The sequence below is a fragment of the Chrysochloris asiatica genome, unplaced genomic scaffold (genome assembly GCF_000296735.1).
Source record: "Chrysochloris asiatica unplaced genomic scaffold, ChrAsi1.0 scaffold00541, whole genome shotgun sequence".
NCBI lineage: Eukaryota > Metazoa > Chordata > Mammalia > Afrosoricida > Chrysochloridae > Chrysochloris > Chrysochloris asiatica.
Genome location: NW_006409059.1, coordinates 317,601 through 331,762, shown reverse-complemented (window position 1 = coordinate 331,762; position 14,162 = coordinate 317,601). Strand labels below are relative to the sequence as shown.

The 14,162-nt window shown below is 38.3% G+C and overlaps 1 protein-coding gene across 3 annotated transcripts in view; it reads right to left on the bottom strand.

The window, feature by feature from the left end:
* Positions 1-602: 602 nt before the first annotated feature.
* The window catches only part of LOC102842859 (H(+)/Cl(-) exchange transporter 5-like), an 81,220-nt gene continuing 67,660 nt past the window's right edge, over positions 603-14,162 (bottom strand). For all 3 annotated transcript variants that reach the window (XM_006877625.1, XM_006877623.1, XM_006877624.1), the window contains 3 exons: positions 5,918-6,316; positions 5,558-5,774; positions 603-1,327 (listed from right to left, as the gene is read on the bottom strand). In XM_006877625.1, the coding sequence (XP_006877687.1) occupies positions 1,237-1,327; positions 5,558-5,774; positions 5,918-6,316 (707 nt within the window). In that variant the 3' untranslated portion in view covers positions 603-1,236. The remainder of the gene's footprint in view (positions 1,328-5,557; positions 5,775-5,917; positions 6,317-14,162) is intronic.

Genomic DNA, 14,162 nt, shown 5'->3' with positions numbered 1-14,162 from the left:
TTTCCATACCCTGGGTCTTATAATGGCTCTGCATTGTATTTAGAACTGTAAGGAGCCTCGAGGGAGTCACAGCTACCTAGCCTGTTCCAATATCTTGAATATATTTGAAAGTACCCCAAGCCTACTTCTTGTTCATGGGGAACAACACTGGCCTGTTGTACATACTTAATGCTTGGAGGAGGTGTGAGTATCCAGTTATTTTACTACTGGTGGTCTTTACAAAGGAATGCAGATGTAGCGCTGGATCTTCCCTGGTTTATCAGTTTGCAGTCTAGACTTAGTTCCCTTTACTGTTCCAGAAGCCTTAAGCACCATCATTCATGGAGGTGGCCTCTGAGTAAGAGGATTAGTTGGGATCTCACAAAAATGTGAAATTCCTAGTCAGTGACTTTGCTTAGAACTTTACTAAACATTCATTTCAAGGAAATCGGAAAGAAATTATTCCTTGTTATGAACAAGTTCGTGGCAAAGCCCTTGTCTGCTAGCTAACAAATACCATCTGCAATTTATCCTTTTTGCAGACAAGCAGAAAGCTCTATAACTTATCTTTGTGCACTTCAACAGAGTACCAGGAACAAGCAAGCTATAAAAGTCAACCTCTCTAAATTCATTTAGAGGAGATTAACCAAGCAGCATTGTCTTATAATCAGAAATTTAAAAATGAACATATACACATACAAAACTAATAACGCTAAATATTGTAACAGGAAAAAGATAACATTTGAACTGAATCTTCACAGTCTAGAAAATACCATTACTATTTTCTGGCTTTCCTTTATATGGTTGGAAAAGCAAAGTCCCTTAATTTGCACTTCATCTTCCACCAATGAGTTAGAGCTCAAAAACAGTTGACTTTTTTTTTTCACGAGTTTCATGAAGGCTACAGGTCAGGATGGTTAGAATCTTTCTTGCATAGTTTACAATGATTGCATATTGGCTAACAACTATTTTTTAAGGTTAAAAAAAATCAAATTGAACCACAGCAATCTTCCTCTACTTTCATGAAATCTTCCTAATAGAGTATCACAGAAGCCTAACAGTATTTTCTCCTGAAAAGAAGATTAATTTGCAGAGATTATGTAGTGCAACTGGTTAACCTGTAGGAAAGAGACAACACGCTAATATTACTTCACCATCCAAATATTGGAAATGTGTTTTGGGTACTCAGTTAATAAACTATATCCATTGGGGTTTGCAATGTCCTTCTGATTTTACAGCCAGCACAGCACTGCAATTCTAGTTGAAGAGAATGGAATCAGGATCTTGGTTCGCCATCTGTGCTATATGCTTTAACACATCCTTTTTGGTAATGATTCCAAGCAATCGCCTAAAATACAAAACAGAGTAAATCAAAATAAGAACAAATCTGAAGCTAAAATAATATTTCCAAAGATGACACTTTTACTCCTGCGCCTTTTACAACTTTGTCTTTGAACACTAGCTGCACTTATAAATAAAATGAAGAGACAATACTTGATCACCCAAATAGGACAATTTCCTCGGGTTTATATATTCTTCCTAACATATATATCTCTTACTTGCCATTTGCAGTTCAGCCTCTCTTCCAGAACACCTTCTCAGATCCTACAAGCCAGAAGTACCTTCACCATCCTCCCAGCAACAGGGTCTTTTTTTGTGTACCTCTTCTATAGCACCTGACCTATTTGCTATTGTACTATAATCAACTGTGCATTGTTAGTCTCCCTCTAACACTGTATACTCCACTCCTTGAGGGTAGAGAAAGGCCTTACTCAATTTTGTCTCTCTCATAATCTAGTACAATGTCTTCTTACATGAAATAAAGATTCAGTAAATATTGAATGAACCTTTTCTGACTTAAATCCTACAAGAGACCTATTATATTATTTAGAAATTTTAGAGGAAGGTAAAATTCTTATGTAACTGCTGGATAAGAAATAAAACCAGATTTACTGATCTGATAAAGACTGGTAGAGTCGCTAAGACGTAGCCCTTAGACACCCCTAAATCCTGGAACTGAACCCATCCCCAGGGATCAACTTTCAGTCAAACAATGTTGTTGTTGATGTTAAGAACAGTCAAGTAGGTTCCGACTCATGTTGTTGTTGTTAGGTGCCATTGAGTCAGTACCAACCTATAGCAACCTTATTCTGCACAGCAGAACGAAACACTGCCTGATTCTGGGCCAACCTCACTACTGTTGCCACACTTGAGTCCATCAATTCTGCCACTTGGCCAATCCATCTCGTTGGGGGTCTTCCACTTTTTCTCTGACCCTCCACCTTACCAAACATGATAACCTTCTCCAGCGACTCGTCCCTCCTGACAATATGGCCAAAGTATGAGAGATGAAGTTTGGCCATCTTGGCCTCCAAGGAGATCCAAAATGGATCTACTGGTTCTTTTGGCAGCCCATGGCACTTTCAATATTCTCCTCCAACAAAAGCAACAAAAGCTCAAAAGCATCAATTCTTCTACGGTCTTCCTTATTCACCGTCCAGCTTTTGCATGCATATGAGGTTATTGAAAATACCATGGCTTGGGTCAGGCTCACCTTAGTCCTCAAGCTGACATCTTTGTTCTTCAACACTTTAAAAAGGTCTTGTGCAGATTTGCCTACTGCAATATGTCATTGATTTCTTGACTGCTGCTTCCGTGAGTGTTAATAGTTGATCCAAAAAGAACGAAGCCCTTGACAACTTCAATCTTTTCTCCATTGATAAGAATGTTGTTTATTGGTCCAGTGGTGAGGATTTTTGTTTTCTTTACATTGAGATGTAATCCATACCAAAGGCTGTGCTCTTTGATCTTCATCAGTAAATGTTTCAAGTCCTCTTCACTTTCAGCAAGCAAGGTTGTATCATCTGCATATCGCAGGTTGTTAATGAGTCTTCCTCCAATCCTGATGCCACGTTTTTCTTCATAGAACCCAGCTTCTCGGATTATCTGCTCAGCATACAGGTTGAATAAGTATGGTGAAAGAATGCAATTTTCACACACCTTTAAAAATTTTAAACCATTCAGTGTTCCCATGTTCTGTTCAAACAACTGCTTCTTGGTCCAGATACAGATTCCTCATGAGCACAATTAAAAGTGTTCAGGAATACTCATACTTCACAATGTTGTCCATAGCTTGCCATGATCCACACAATTGGAAGCTTTTGCATAGTCAATAAAGCACAGGTAAACATCTTTGTGATATTCTCTGCTTTCAGCCAAGATCCATCGGACATCAGCGATGATATCCCTCGTTCCACGGCCTCTTCTGAATTCGGCTTGAACCTCTGGAAGTTCTCTGTCAATGTATGATTGTAGCCGTTTCTGTATTACCTTTAGCAAAACTTTACTCGTTTGAGATATCAAAGAGATTGTCCGATGATTTCCGCATTCTGTTGTGCCACCTCTCTTTGGAATGGGCACAAACATTGATCTCTTCCAATCAGTCGGCCGGATAGTTGTCTTCCAAATTTCTTGGCAAAGATGAGTGAGTGCCTCTTGTGCTGCCTCACTCTCTTGAAAGATTTCAATTTTTATTCCATCAATTCCTGGTGCCTTGTTCTTTGCCAATTTCTTCAATGCACCTTGGACTTCCTCCCTGAATATCATTGGCTTTTGATCATATGCTGCCTCTTGAAACGGTTGAATATTAACCATTTTCTTTTGGTACTGTGACTCTGTCTCTTTCTTCCATCTTCTCTTGATGCTTTCTGCATCATTCAATCATTTGCCCAGTGAATCTTCCAATAACGAAAGTCGAGGCTTGAATTTTCTTGACTCATAGCAACCCTGTATATGGTTTCCAAGGAGTGACTGGTGGGTCTGAACGACCAACTTTGCAGTTAGCAGTCTTATACTTAACCTACAGCACCACCCCAGGACTCCAGTCAAACAGAGTAACACCAGGGAGGAATGTACTCCTCAATGCATTCAACCATACTAGACCAAAAGGGCAGCATTTGCCCCAAAACAATGTTCAGAGGGCAGGAAGGGGCAGAAATAGAAGTGGGGAATCCGGAGAGAATGTGGGAAGAGTGCTGTTATAATGAGGGGACTAGAGTCAATGTTTATAAATTGTTGAATGGAAAACTAATTTGCTTTGTAAGTTTTCAACCAAACTCCATTAAAAGAGGGGAGGGAGGGGGATCCCAGAAAGAAGAGAGTCTAGGCTCTGGGAGTTGCAAGATGTGTGTTTAAAGCCTACCTCTATGTAACACCAGCAACAAAAGTAAGTAGAAATGCTAAAATAACTATATAAATAAATCCTGCGATGATTCTAATAAAATTGGTCTGGAGTGTGACTTAGGCACCCCAGATGACTAACATGAAAAACTGCCCTCTCTACTACTGATTAACTAGGGGCACTTGTGCAAATCATTAAACCTCACTGAAACCTGGTTTTCTCACCCTCAAAAAAATCCAACCGGAATACTGCAGATGACTCCTACTAGCCCTTTAATGTTAGGTAAATGTGCCCTCAAATTGAAGCAACTGAACCACTACTCACAACAAATTCTTCATCATAATCCCCTTCACTAGCAGTACAGGCAGCTTGAGACGACTGTAAAGGCTTCAAGTCTTTTGTTACACTAAAGAACCATATGCACCTGTTCCAACTTACCTACAAATTCGACTTAAGACACTTAGAAATGGATCTCATTTATAATCCCAGGATAGCCTGTATCACCATTAAAATTTTAGTGCTACCTGTTCAAAAGAACACAGCTGTTTCCTTTGGAGGGGAGGGGCAAGCTTATTTATAATGGGCAACCAGCAGTTGACAGCTCTCAAACATACTTTCTTTTCCAAACATCTTTTCTATTATTTACGATGATAAAAGAAATACATTCACCTTCATTTGAAAGCTTCAAAATACTCATAAACCCAACTCATCACCATTGAGATGACTCGGATTCACAGCAACCCCATAGGACAGAGCAGAACAGCCCCACAGGGTTGCCAAAGCTGTGGAAATGATCTTTATGAAAGCTGACTGCCACATCCTTCTCCTGAAGAGCAGCTGGTGAATTTGAACCACTAACCTTTCAGTTAGCAGCTAAGTGCGTTACCATGCTCCACCAGGGCTTCTCAAAAGGTCTATGTTGTTATTAAGTTATTAAGAGCCATGGAATAAATTCTGACTCATGACGACCCTGTACAGGGTTTCCGAGGCTGTAAATTCAGGAGCAGAAAGCTGCATCTTTCTCCTGGTAGATTTGAACTGCTGACCTTGTGGTTTTCAGCCCAACTCATAACCCACTATGCTGCCAGGGCTCCTTAAAAGGTTTATATGTGCTACTAATATTAATTTAGAAGCTCTGGTAGCGAAGTGGTTACGAGTTGGGCTGCTAACCTCAAGGTCAGCAGTTGGAAACTACCAGCCGTTTTACAGAAGAAAGATGAGGCTTTTGGCTCCTGTGAAGATTTACAGCCTAGGAAACCCTATCCAGGGTCGCTATGAGTTAGAACCGACTCCAAGGCTCACCATCACCACCAATGTTCATTTAAATTGAGTTATCCTTCTTTTCACTATACCCTTTTTTCTTTCACAAATCAATGTCTCTTCCAAAAGAGTTCTCACCCATTGTGTGTCACTAAGCATTGACGCAGTCCCAGCTTGCGGAAAATATCCACTACAATCTCCATGGGTGTAAGATCTGTTACAGTGAAGGGGCTGAGATCCAGGATGTTTCGAAGTTTCAGGGTGGGTGGAGTGTATGGTGGCATTGGAGGAGAATGTTCAGTGAAGTAAATGATGGAAGTACTCACAATCCCATCTTGTTTTTTTCGAGCATTTTCTATATGAAAAGTGAGAGGGGAAAAAAGTTGAACATGGAAGTGCTTGTTTTAGCCTTCAGGCCCTAACCACTCCCCACTTCCCCTATTTCATGCATATTTATTTACTAACTGATTCCATTGTCCCCTTTCTGAAATTCCTTACCAATTGAAATAATGAGATCTCTTCGGAGGACAAAACCCACAAGTCTTTGGGACTCCCGAGACACTACTACTGGAAAGCCACTGTAAGTGGTTTCGTTGATAATGGTCTCTACATCCTCTACAGTCATACTGTCCTGAGTAAGGACAGTCAACAGAGGATCATTTCTCCGGGGTTTCATCACATCCATTGCCAGAGTCTTATGAGCAAACTCTTCTTTGGCTTCAAGAAAGGGGTATCCATTGAGACGGATGTGGGCATCATAGATGCCCTCCCGGCCAAGAGCATCTGCCACCCACTTGCTTGTCATAGCTGCAGCCATTAGAGGCACAATGTATTCCAAGCCACCAGTTAGTTCAAACATTATGACAACAAGAGAAACCGTCATCCGAGTCACTCCACCTGGAAAGTAACACAAAAAAGGTCACCGAGGGTAGGCAAAAGATAGGATTTATTACAATTATAGGCCTGTCACAGGTTCCATCCCGAAGCGCTTACTTACCAGAAATATTGCTATAATGGGGTCTCACCTATAACCACACATTGTTGTAAAGTGTCACAGAGTCAGTTTTGACTCACAGTGAGCCTGTATAGGTTTTCTGAGGAGCACCTAGTGCATTTGAACTGTGGACCTTGCTGTTAGCAATCCAGTGCTTATCCTAAAGCACCACACCAGGACTCCACAAAGACCTCAGTAATTACATTGAAGCAAGGTTAAAATCTACACAATTCAGGTTTCTCAAAATATCTACAGAACTACGAGGTACTTTCTTTTTTCTTCAAAATATCTTCATTAGTATTTAAGAAAATATCAAAATCCACTAAATAAATGCATACATTTAAGTCACTGTGGTTGGTGAAGAGTAAAGACATTTCCCAACGCTGCAGGATAAGCACTTGACTCCTAACCACTAGTCAGCAGTTCAAACCTACCTTGGAAACCCTGTAAGTAGTTCTTATGAATCAGCACTGACTCAGTGGCACTTAACAACATAATTAATGCCAACAGGTAGATTCAGGCCAAGAAAATATTTCTCAAAAGCATTTTAGTGCTCTGGCGAGTCACCAGTTTGCTCATGTATACTTAAAAATAGCTATTAATTTTGTGAAAGAATGTCTAAAAACTAATATGAGCATGAAGCAAAAATTACTCCAGTTATTCCCATAAGATAAAATGTTGAATAGGTCTACATTGGCAAAACAGTTTAGAAAAGCTCTGACCTGTTTAAAAGGAAAAAGATATGAGATGAGTCATAAATTATCAGCACTCTGGCTATCGAATGTATTTTAATCCACTTTTAGAAAAGATAAATGTATCAGGGTTTTGGGCATAATCTCCTTGCTTTTCAATATACTTTGTCTACCTGCCAGCAAAGTCTCATATTCCCTTATTTAAAAAATGTTTTAGGCTGAGCTGTGAGCCACGAAAGCACCACTGTCTTCACTTCTTTATTAGAGGTGAATCTTCATTCTTGAAGGGCTGCTTTCAGGGGACCAAACAGGTGAAAGTCCAATGGAGCAAGATGAAGACTATAGGGAGGATGCTTTAATACCTCAAAATTAAGTTTTTACAGTGTCAACAGTGTGAGCAGAGAGGTGTGTAGACATGCATTGTCATGCAATATTACACTGGTCTTGGATAGCCCTCTGCGTTTAATCTCAAATTTAGGCTTCAGGTGTTTAATGAGCATCTCACTGTACTGAGCACTGTTGATTGTTGAACCACTTTCCTGATAGTATTCTAATACAGGCCCTTGAGAATTCCAGAAAACTGTAAGCATCAATTTTCCAGCTGATGGCTGACTTTTGAACTTTTTCTTGGTTGGCTATTGAGGATTTTTCCAGTCTATAATCTGCCATTTACTCTCAGGTTTGTGGTGATGAATCCAAGTCATGTCACCAGTAATGATTTTTTAAAGAAACTTTTACCTTCCTTCAAGTACCGGTCCAAATTTATTTGCCTATGTTCAAATGCTTCTGTTTATGCTCTTTTGTGAGTTGTTTCAGTACCCATCTAGCACAAACCTTTAGAAACCTAAGTCTGTCTTAGATTATTTCATAGGGAGAGCCATGGCTGATTTGCAAATGATTTGCCACATAGTCCACTATCACATGCCTACTCGACAGATTCATTTCACATGCACACTCAATGTTGTCATCAGCTGTGGACATGGGTGGGTGTTTTAATGTAACTGGAGTGCAGATAATTTGACTCACCTTCATCTAAATGTTAGTGGCACTGTAGGATAATGCACTGGAGCACAAGGCTGGTGGTTCAAACTCACCAGCTGCTCCTAGGAAACCCTACACAGGGTTGTTAATGTGTTGGAACTGACTCAATGGCACTTAACATATATAAAAAAAAAATAAAGATTTCTAGTAATGGTTCCTGTCATTCTAGAGCTGTATGTTTTCACCAACAATAAATCTGAGGTTCCCCATGCATTCCCATTCATTAGGTAGATACAAGCTACTTTCTTGATTTTTCATCTCCCCCCCGCCACCTCCATTTATCTGTTGCTTCCTTTTTTTTTTTTTCCATTATAAAGTAAATACATGCCCATTGTGGAAAAGTGGAAAATAAAGAAAACAATCATCCATAATCTCACTGCCTGGAAATAAGCACAGTAAGCACAGTAAACATTTAAAATTATTTTATATATGTCTCTATTTAAAATGTATTAGTTATATACAGGTAAAATAATATTTTATATTTAAATACATTTCATGCCCCCCCCCCCACTTTATACTGGGAACATTTCCTGTAGTGTTACAAATTTATTTAACATATTTAAAGATAATATATTAACATATTTAATGATTTCATAATATATAATCACATGTTCTTCTTATTGTTAAGTGCCGTTGAGTCAGTTCCTATCCATAGTGACCCTGTATTAGGGTTTCCAAGGAGTGGCTGGTGAATTTTAACCGCCGACCTTGTGGTTTAAACAGACTTTGCAGTCCAGTGCACTAGCCCACATCCCCACACCAAGACTCCATAATCACATAGATGAACCATAATTTATTTAACCAGTCCCTTACTGTGCATGAAGGAGCTGTGGTAGTGCTGTGGGCTAAGCAATAGGTGGCTAACCACAAGGTCAGCCATTCAAACTTACCAGTTACTATATAGAAAAGAGATGAGGGTATCTGCTCTTATCCACCACTCATCAGTCAGTTTGTCATACTGTAGAGGCTTTCATGTTGCTGTGATGCTGGAAGCTATGCCAACAGTACTTTAAATATCACCAGGGTCAACCATGGTGGACAGTTTTTAGCAGAGATTCCAGACTGAGACAGACTAAGGAGGAGGAGAGGCAGACTACTTCTAAATTATTAGCTGCTGAAAACTTTATGAACAACAGCAAAACATTATTAGATATAGCGATGGTAGATGGGCCCCTCAAATTGGAAGGTGCTAAGTGTTCGGACATATTGTCAGGAGGTACCAGTCACTGGAGAAGGATATCATGTTTGATAAGGTGGAGGGTCAGAGAAAAAGAGGAAGACTCCCAAAGAGATGGATTGACCAAGTGGCAGCATAGATGGACTCAAGCGTGGCAACAGTAGTGAGGTTGGCCCAGGATCGGGCAGTGTTTTGTTCTGCTGTGCAAAAGGTTGCTATGAGTAAACACCGATTCGATGGCACCTAACAACAACAATAACAAAGATATGATTGGGGAAGAGCTGCATCCTCAAAGTAGAGTTGATCATGACGTAAATGGAATAAAAGTTTTCAGGTCATTCATTTGCTGATAGGGCACAACCCAAAATGAGAAGAAACAGCTACAAACAACCATTAATAATCAGAACACAGAATGTAAGAAGCATAACTCAAGAAAAATTGTAAACTGAAAAATGAAATACAATACATAAAAACTAATATGAAATGGACTGATATTGGCCATTCTGAACTAGACAATCATATGACATACTATGCTGGGAACTACAAATTTTAGAGGAATGACATTGTATTCATCATCTATAAATATATTTCATTATCTATCTTGATGTATAATGTTGTCTGTGATCATATAATATCTTGGTGTGGTACTGTAGAGAAGTACTGAACTGCTAACCATTAAAGTCGTCAGTTAAATCTCACCAGTTGCTGCTTGGAAACCCTGTAGAGGGTCACTATGAATCAAAATCGACTTGATGGCACTTAACAACAACAACAAAAAGTATTCAAGAAGCTGAACAACCCAGAGAAGCAGTGACACCAGAGATGGAGGCAGAGACAATAACGTGGAGAGATGGAGCTGCTGGGGACTTTAGACCCAGAGATGGAGAGGGGCTGTGTGCTGATGACCAGGGACAGGCTTGCAGGGTATACTTTTTGGTTGATTGATGATGCATGGAGGGGATTGTAACCATGACAATGAAATGATATACAATAGGATGAATGTAAAGCTAATGTTCTCCCATGTAAACTATCATATAATTCACAATAAAACATTAAAAAAAAAAAAAAGCTGAACAAACCCCAGGCAGGAAAGATCCCAAAAGAAAATCACCAAGAAATATCATAATCAAACTCTCAAAAATCAAAGACAAGGAAAGAATCCTGAATGCAGCTCGGGAAAAAAGAAACGTTACCTACAAAGGAAAACCAGTCAGATTAAATTCTGCTTTTCTCAGGAGAAACCATACAGACAAGAAGGCAAAGGGGAAGCATATGCAAAACTCCGAAAGAAAAACAAAAACAAAACTGCCAACCAAGAATCATATACTCAGCAAAGCTGTCCATAAAATATGGCAGCAAAATTAGAACATTTGCAGATAAACAGAAATTAAAGCACGTTGTAACAGCCAAACCAACTCTCCAAAATATACTAAAGGGACTTCTTTGGATTGAGAACCAACAAGAGCAGACAAAACAAACAAACAAAACAGAGAATGACTTACATGGCTACACCACATAGAATTCAGTCCAGATATGGAAGTGTTCAGAGTAGAACAAAACTACAAGACTGAAAAGAGGGAATCTGGGATGTCAGTCTATGATCAGGACAACTACAAAGTGAAGAAAGGGAAAAGTATAGTTACAGATTTCCAGGTAGTGAGAGGCCAGGTAAATTTCAAGATAAAACAGATTGTTCTAAAATGGGGAAGAAATTAATAAAGTACAGGGTAACTGCAAAGAAACTTTACATCAAATCAAGAAAAGGAATATCCATGAAGATTTTATAAACATTAAAACTCTTAAGAAATGAACAAGAAAAAGATTTTTAAGATGAACTCTGCACAGAAAAGCATGCAGAACAAAGAAAACAGCACCACCTCACAAAAACAGACAGCAAAATGACTACAATCAATTCACACCTACCGACAATTACATTGAATGGCAATCAATGGATTGAATGCACCAGTTAAGAGACAGAGAGTAGCAGAATGGATAAGAAAACAGGATCCTTAAATATACTGTCTACAAGAGACACAATTTAACACACAAAAGCAAAAGTAGATTAAAAATTAAAGGTTGGAAAAAAAACTATAACAAGCTATTTTCAATAAAAAATGAGCAGGAGGGGCAATATTAATCTCTGATAAAATAAACATTAAGGCAAAAATCCAACATAAGAGACAAAGAAGGACATTACCTCATGACTAAATGGTCAACTAAACAAAAGGACATAACCATAATAAATATCAATGCCCCAATGAAAGGCTCAAAATATATAAATCAAACCCTATATTCAGTTACATTAACTGAAAACACACACAACTCTACAATAACAGTAGTGAGTTTGATTCAAATGACATTGAGGTCTACTGATTTATCTCAGAGAGCCACATCAGGATCCACAATAATAGTGGGAGATGCTAATATACGACCCTCGAAAAGGACAGAACAACCAGAAAGAAACTCAACAAAGACAGAGGAACTAAACAACATAATCAATTAACTTGACCTCATAGATTTGTACAAAGCATTTAACCCCAAAAATAGCACAATAAACATTCTTTTCCAGTACACATAGAACATTCTTCAGAATAGACCAGGTGTGTTAGGCCACAAAGCAAGTCTCAATAAATTAAAAAACATAAAATGCTACTGAGCAGCTTCTCAGAACACAATGCTATAAAATTAGAAAACAACAATAGGAAGATCAAGGAAATAAAATCAGATACACAGAAACTGAATTAACACCCTGATTAAAAGTTACTGGTAACAGAAATAAAAAATTCTTAGAAACAAATGAGAATGAAAACACAACATACCAAAACCTTTGGGACACAGCAAAAGCAGTGTGGAAGGTATAATTTATAGCAAAAAAGGCAATACATCCAAAAAGAAGAAAACCAAGATCAACACATTAACACAGTATCTCCAACAATTAGAACAAGACCAGCAAAGTAAACCTATAGTTAATAGATGAAAATAAACAATAAAGACAGGAGCAGAAATAAATTAAATAGAAAACAAAAAACAATAGAATCAACAAGACAAGAAATTGGTCCTTTGACAGGATTAATAAAATCCACAAGCTATTGGCAAATCTAACAAAAGAAAAAAGGGAGAAGATGCAAATAACATGCATAAGAAACCAAATGGGTGACATCACAACATAACTAATAGAAAAAAATATAATAGCAGAATACTATGAAGAGTTGTACACCGGCAAATTTGAAAATATAGAGGAATACATTTCTAGAAAAACACAACTTTCCTAAGCTAACACATAGCAAAGTAGAAAACTTGAACAGACCTGTAACAAAAGAAGAAATTGAACAGGTTATCAAACAACTCCCAACCAAAAAAAGTCCAGGCCCAGATGGCTTTATTGGTGAGTTTTACCAAACATTCAGAGAAGACCTGACACCAATTCAAACAATTCCAGAATATAGAAAAGGATGGAAAACTTCCAAATACATTTTGTGAAGTGAGCATAATCCTTATACCAAAATCAGGCAAGGACATCAGTAAACAAGAAAATTATAGACCAATATCCCTCATGAATATAGATGCAAAAATTCTCAGCAAAATTCTAGACAATAGAATTCAACAACATATCAAAAAACTATATATCATGACGAAGTGTGATTCACTCCAGGGATACAAGAATGGTTCAATATTAGAAAAACAATCAAAGTAATTCAGCATATAAATAAAAATAGGAAAATAACCACATGATTATTTTGACAGATTCAGAAAAGGCAATTGACAAAATCCAACATCCATTCTTGATAAAAAACACTCAACAAAGTAGGTATTGAAGAGAAATTCCACAGCATAATTAAGGACACATATACAATACAAAGGAGCTCTGGTAGCATAGTGGTTATGAATCGGGCTGCGAACCGCAAGGTCAACAGTTCGAAACTGTCAGCTGCTCCGTGGGAGAAAGATGAGGCATTCTGCTCCCGTAAAGATTAACAGCCTCGGAAACCCTGTGCAGGGTCGCTATGAGTCGGAACCAACTCCACGGCACATAACAACAACAACAACAACATACAAATTCAATGGAGTCCTGTTGCGGCACTGTGGGTTAAAGCGGGGGACTGCAAAGTTTGTTTGAACCACAAGGTCAGTGGTTCAAGCTCACCAGGCGCTTCTCGGAAACCCTATACAGGAGCACTATCGGTCATAATGGACTCTATGGCACTTAACAACAACAACATACAAATCTAATAGAGTCCTGGTGTAATGTTGCAGGATAGTGTACTGGACTGCAAACACAGTTTGAGCTGCAAGGTCGGTGGTTCAAACCTATCATTCACTCCTTGGAATCCCTATCTATATACGGTCGCTATGAGTCAGAACTGACTTGAAGGCACATAACATCAGCAACATACAAATCCAACAGCTAGAATTACTCTCAATGAAGAGACACTGAAAACATTCCCTTTGCGAACAGGAACTAGACAAGGATGCTCTTTATCACCACTCCTATTAAATATTGTGTTGGAAATCTTAACCAGAGCTATAAAACAAAGTAGGGAAATTAAAGGCATCAAAATAGGCAAAGATAAAGTAAAACTCTCTCTATTTGAACATGATATGATCTTTTACATATAAAATCCCAAAGACTCAGCAAGATAATTATTGCACTCATTGAAGAACTCAGTGAAGTGGCAAGGTACAAGATTAATATACAGAAATCAGTTGGATTCCTCTATACTAATGAAGACAGCTCGGAAAAAGAAATTAGGAAAATACCATTTACAATATTTAGGAATAAATCTAACCAGAAAAACAACAGACCTATACAAAGAAAACTACAAAACATTATTACAAGGA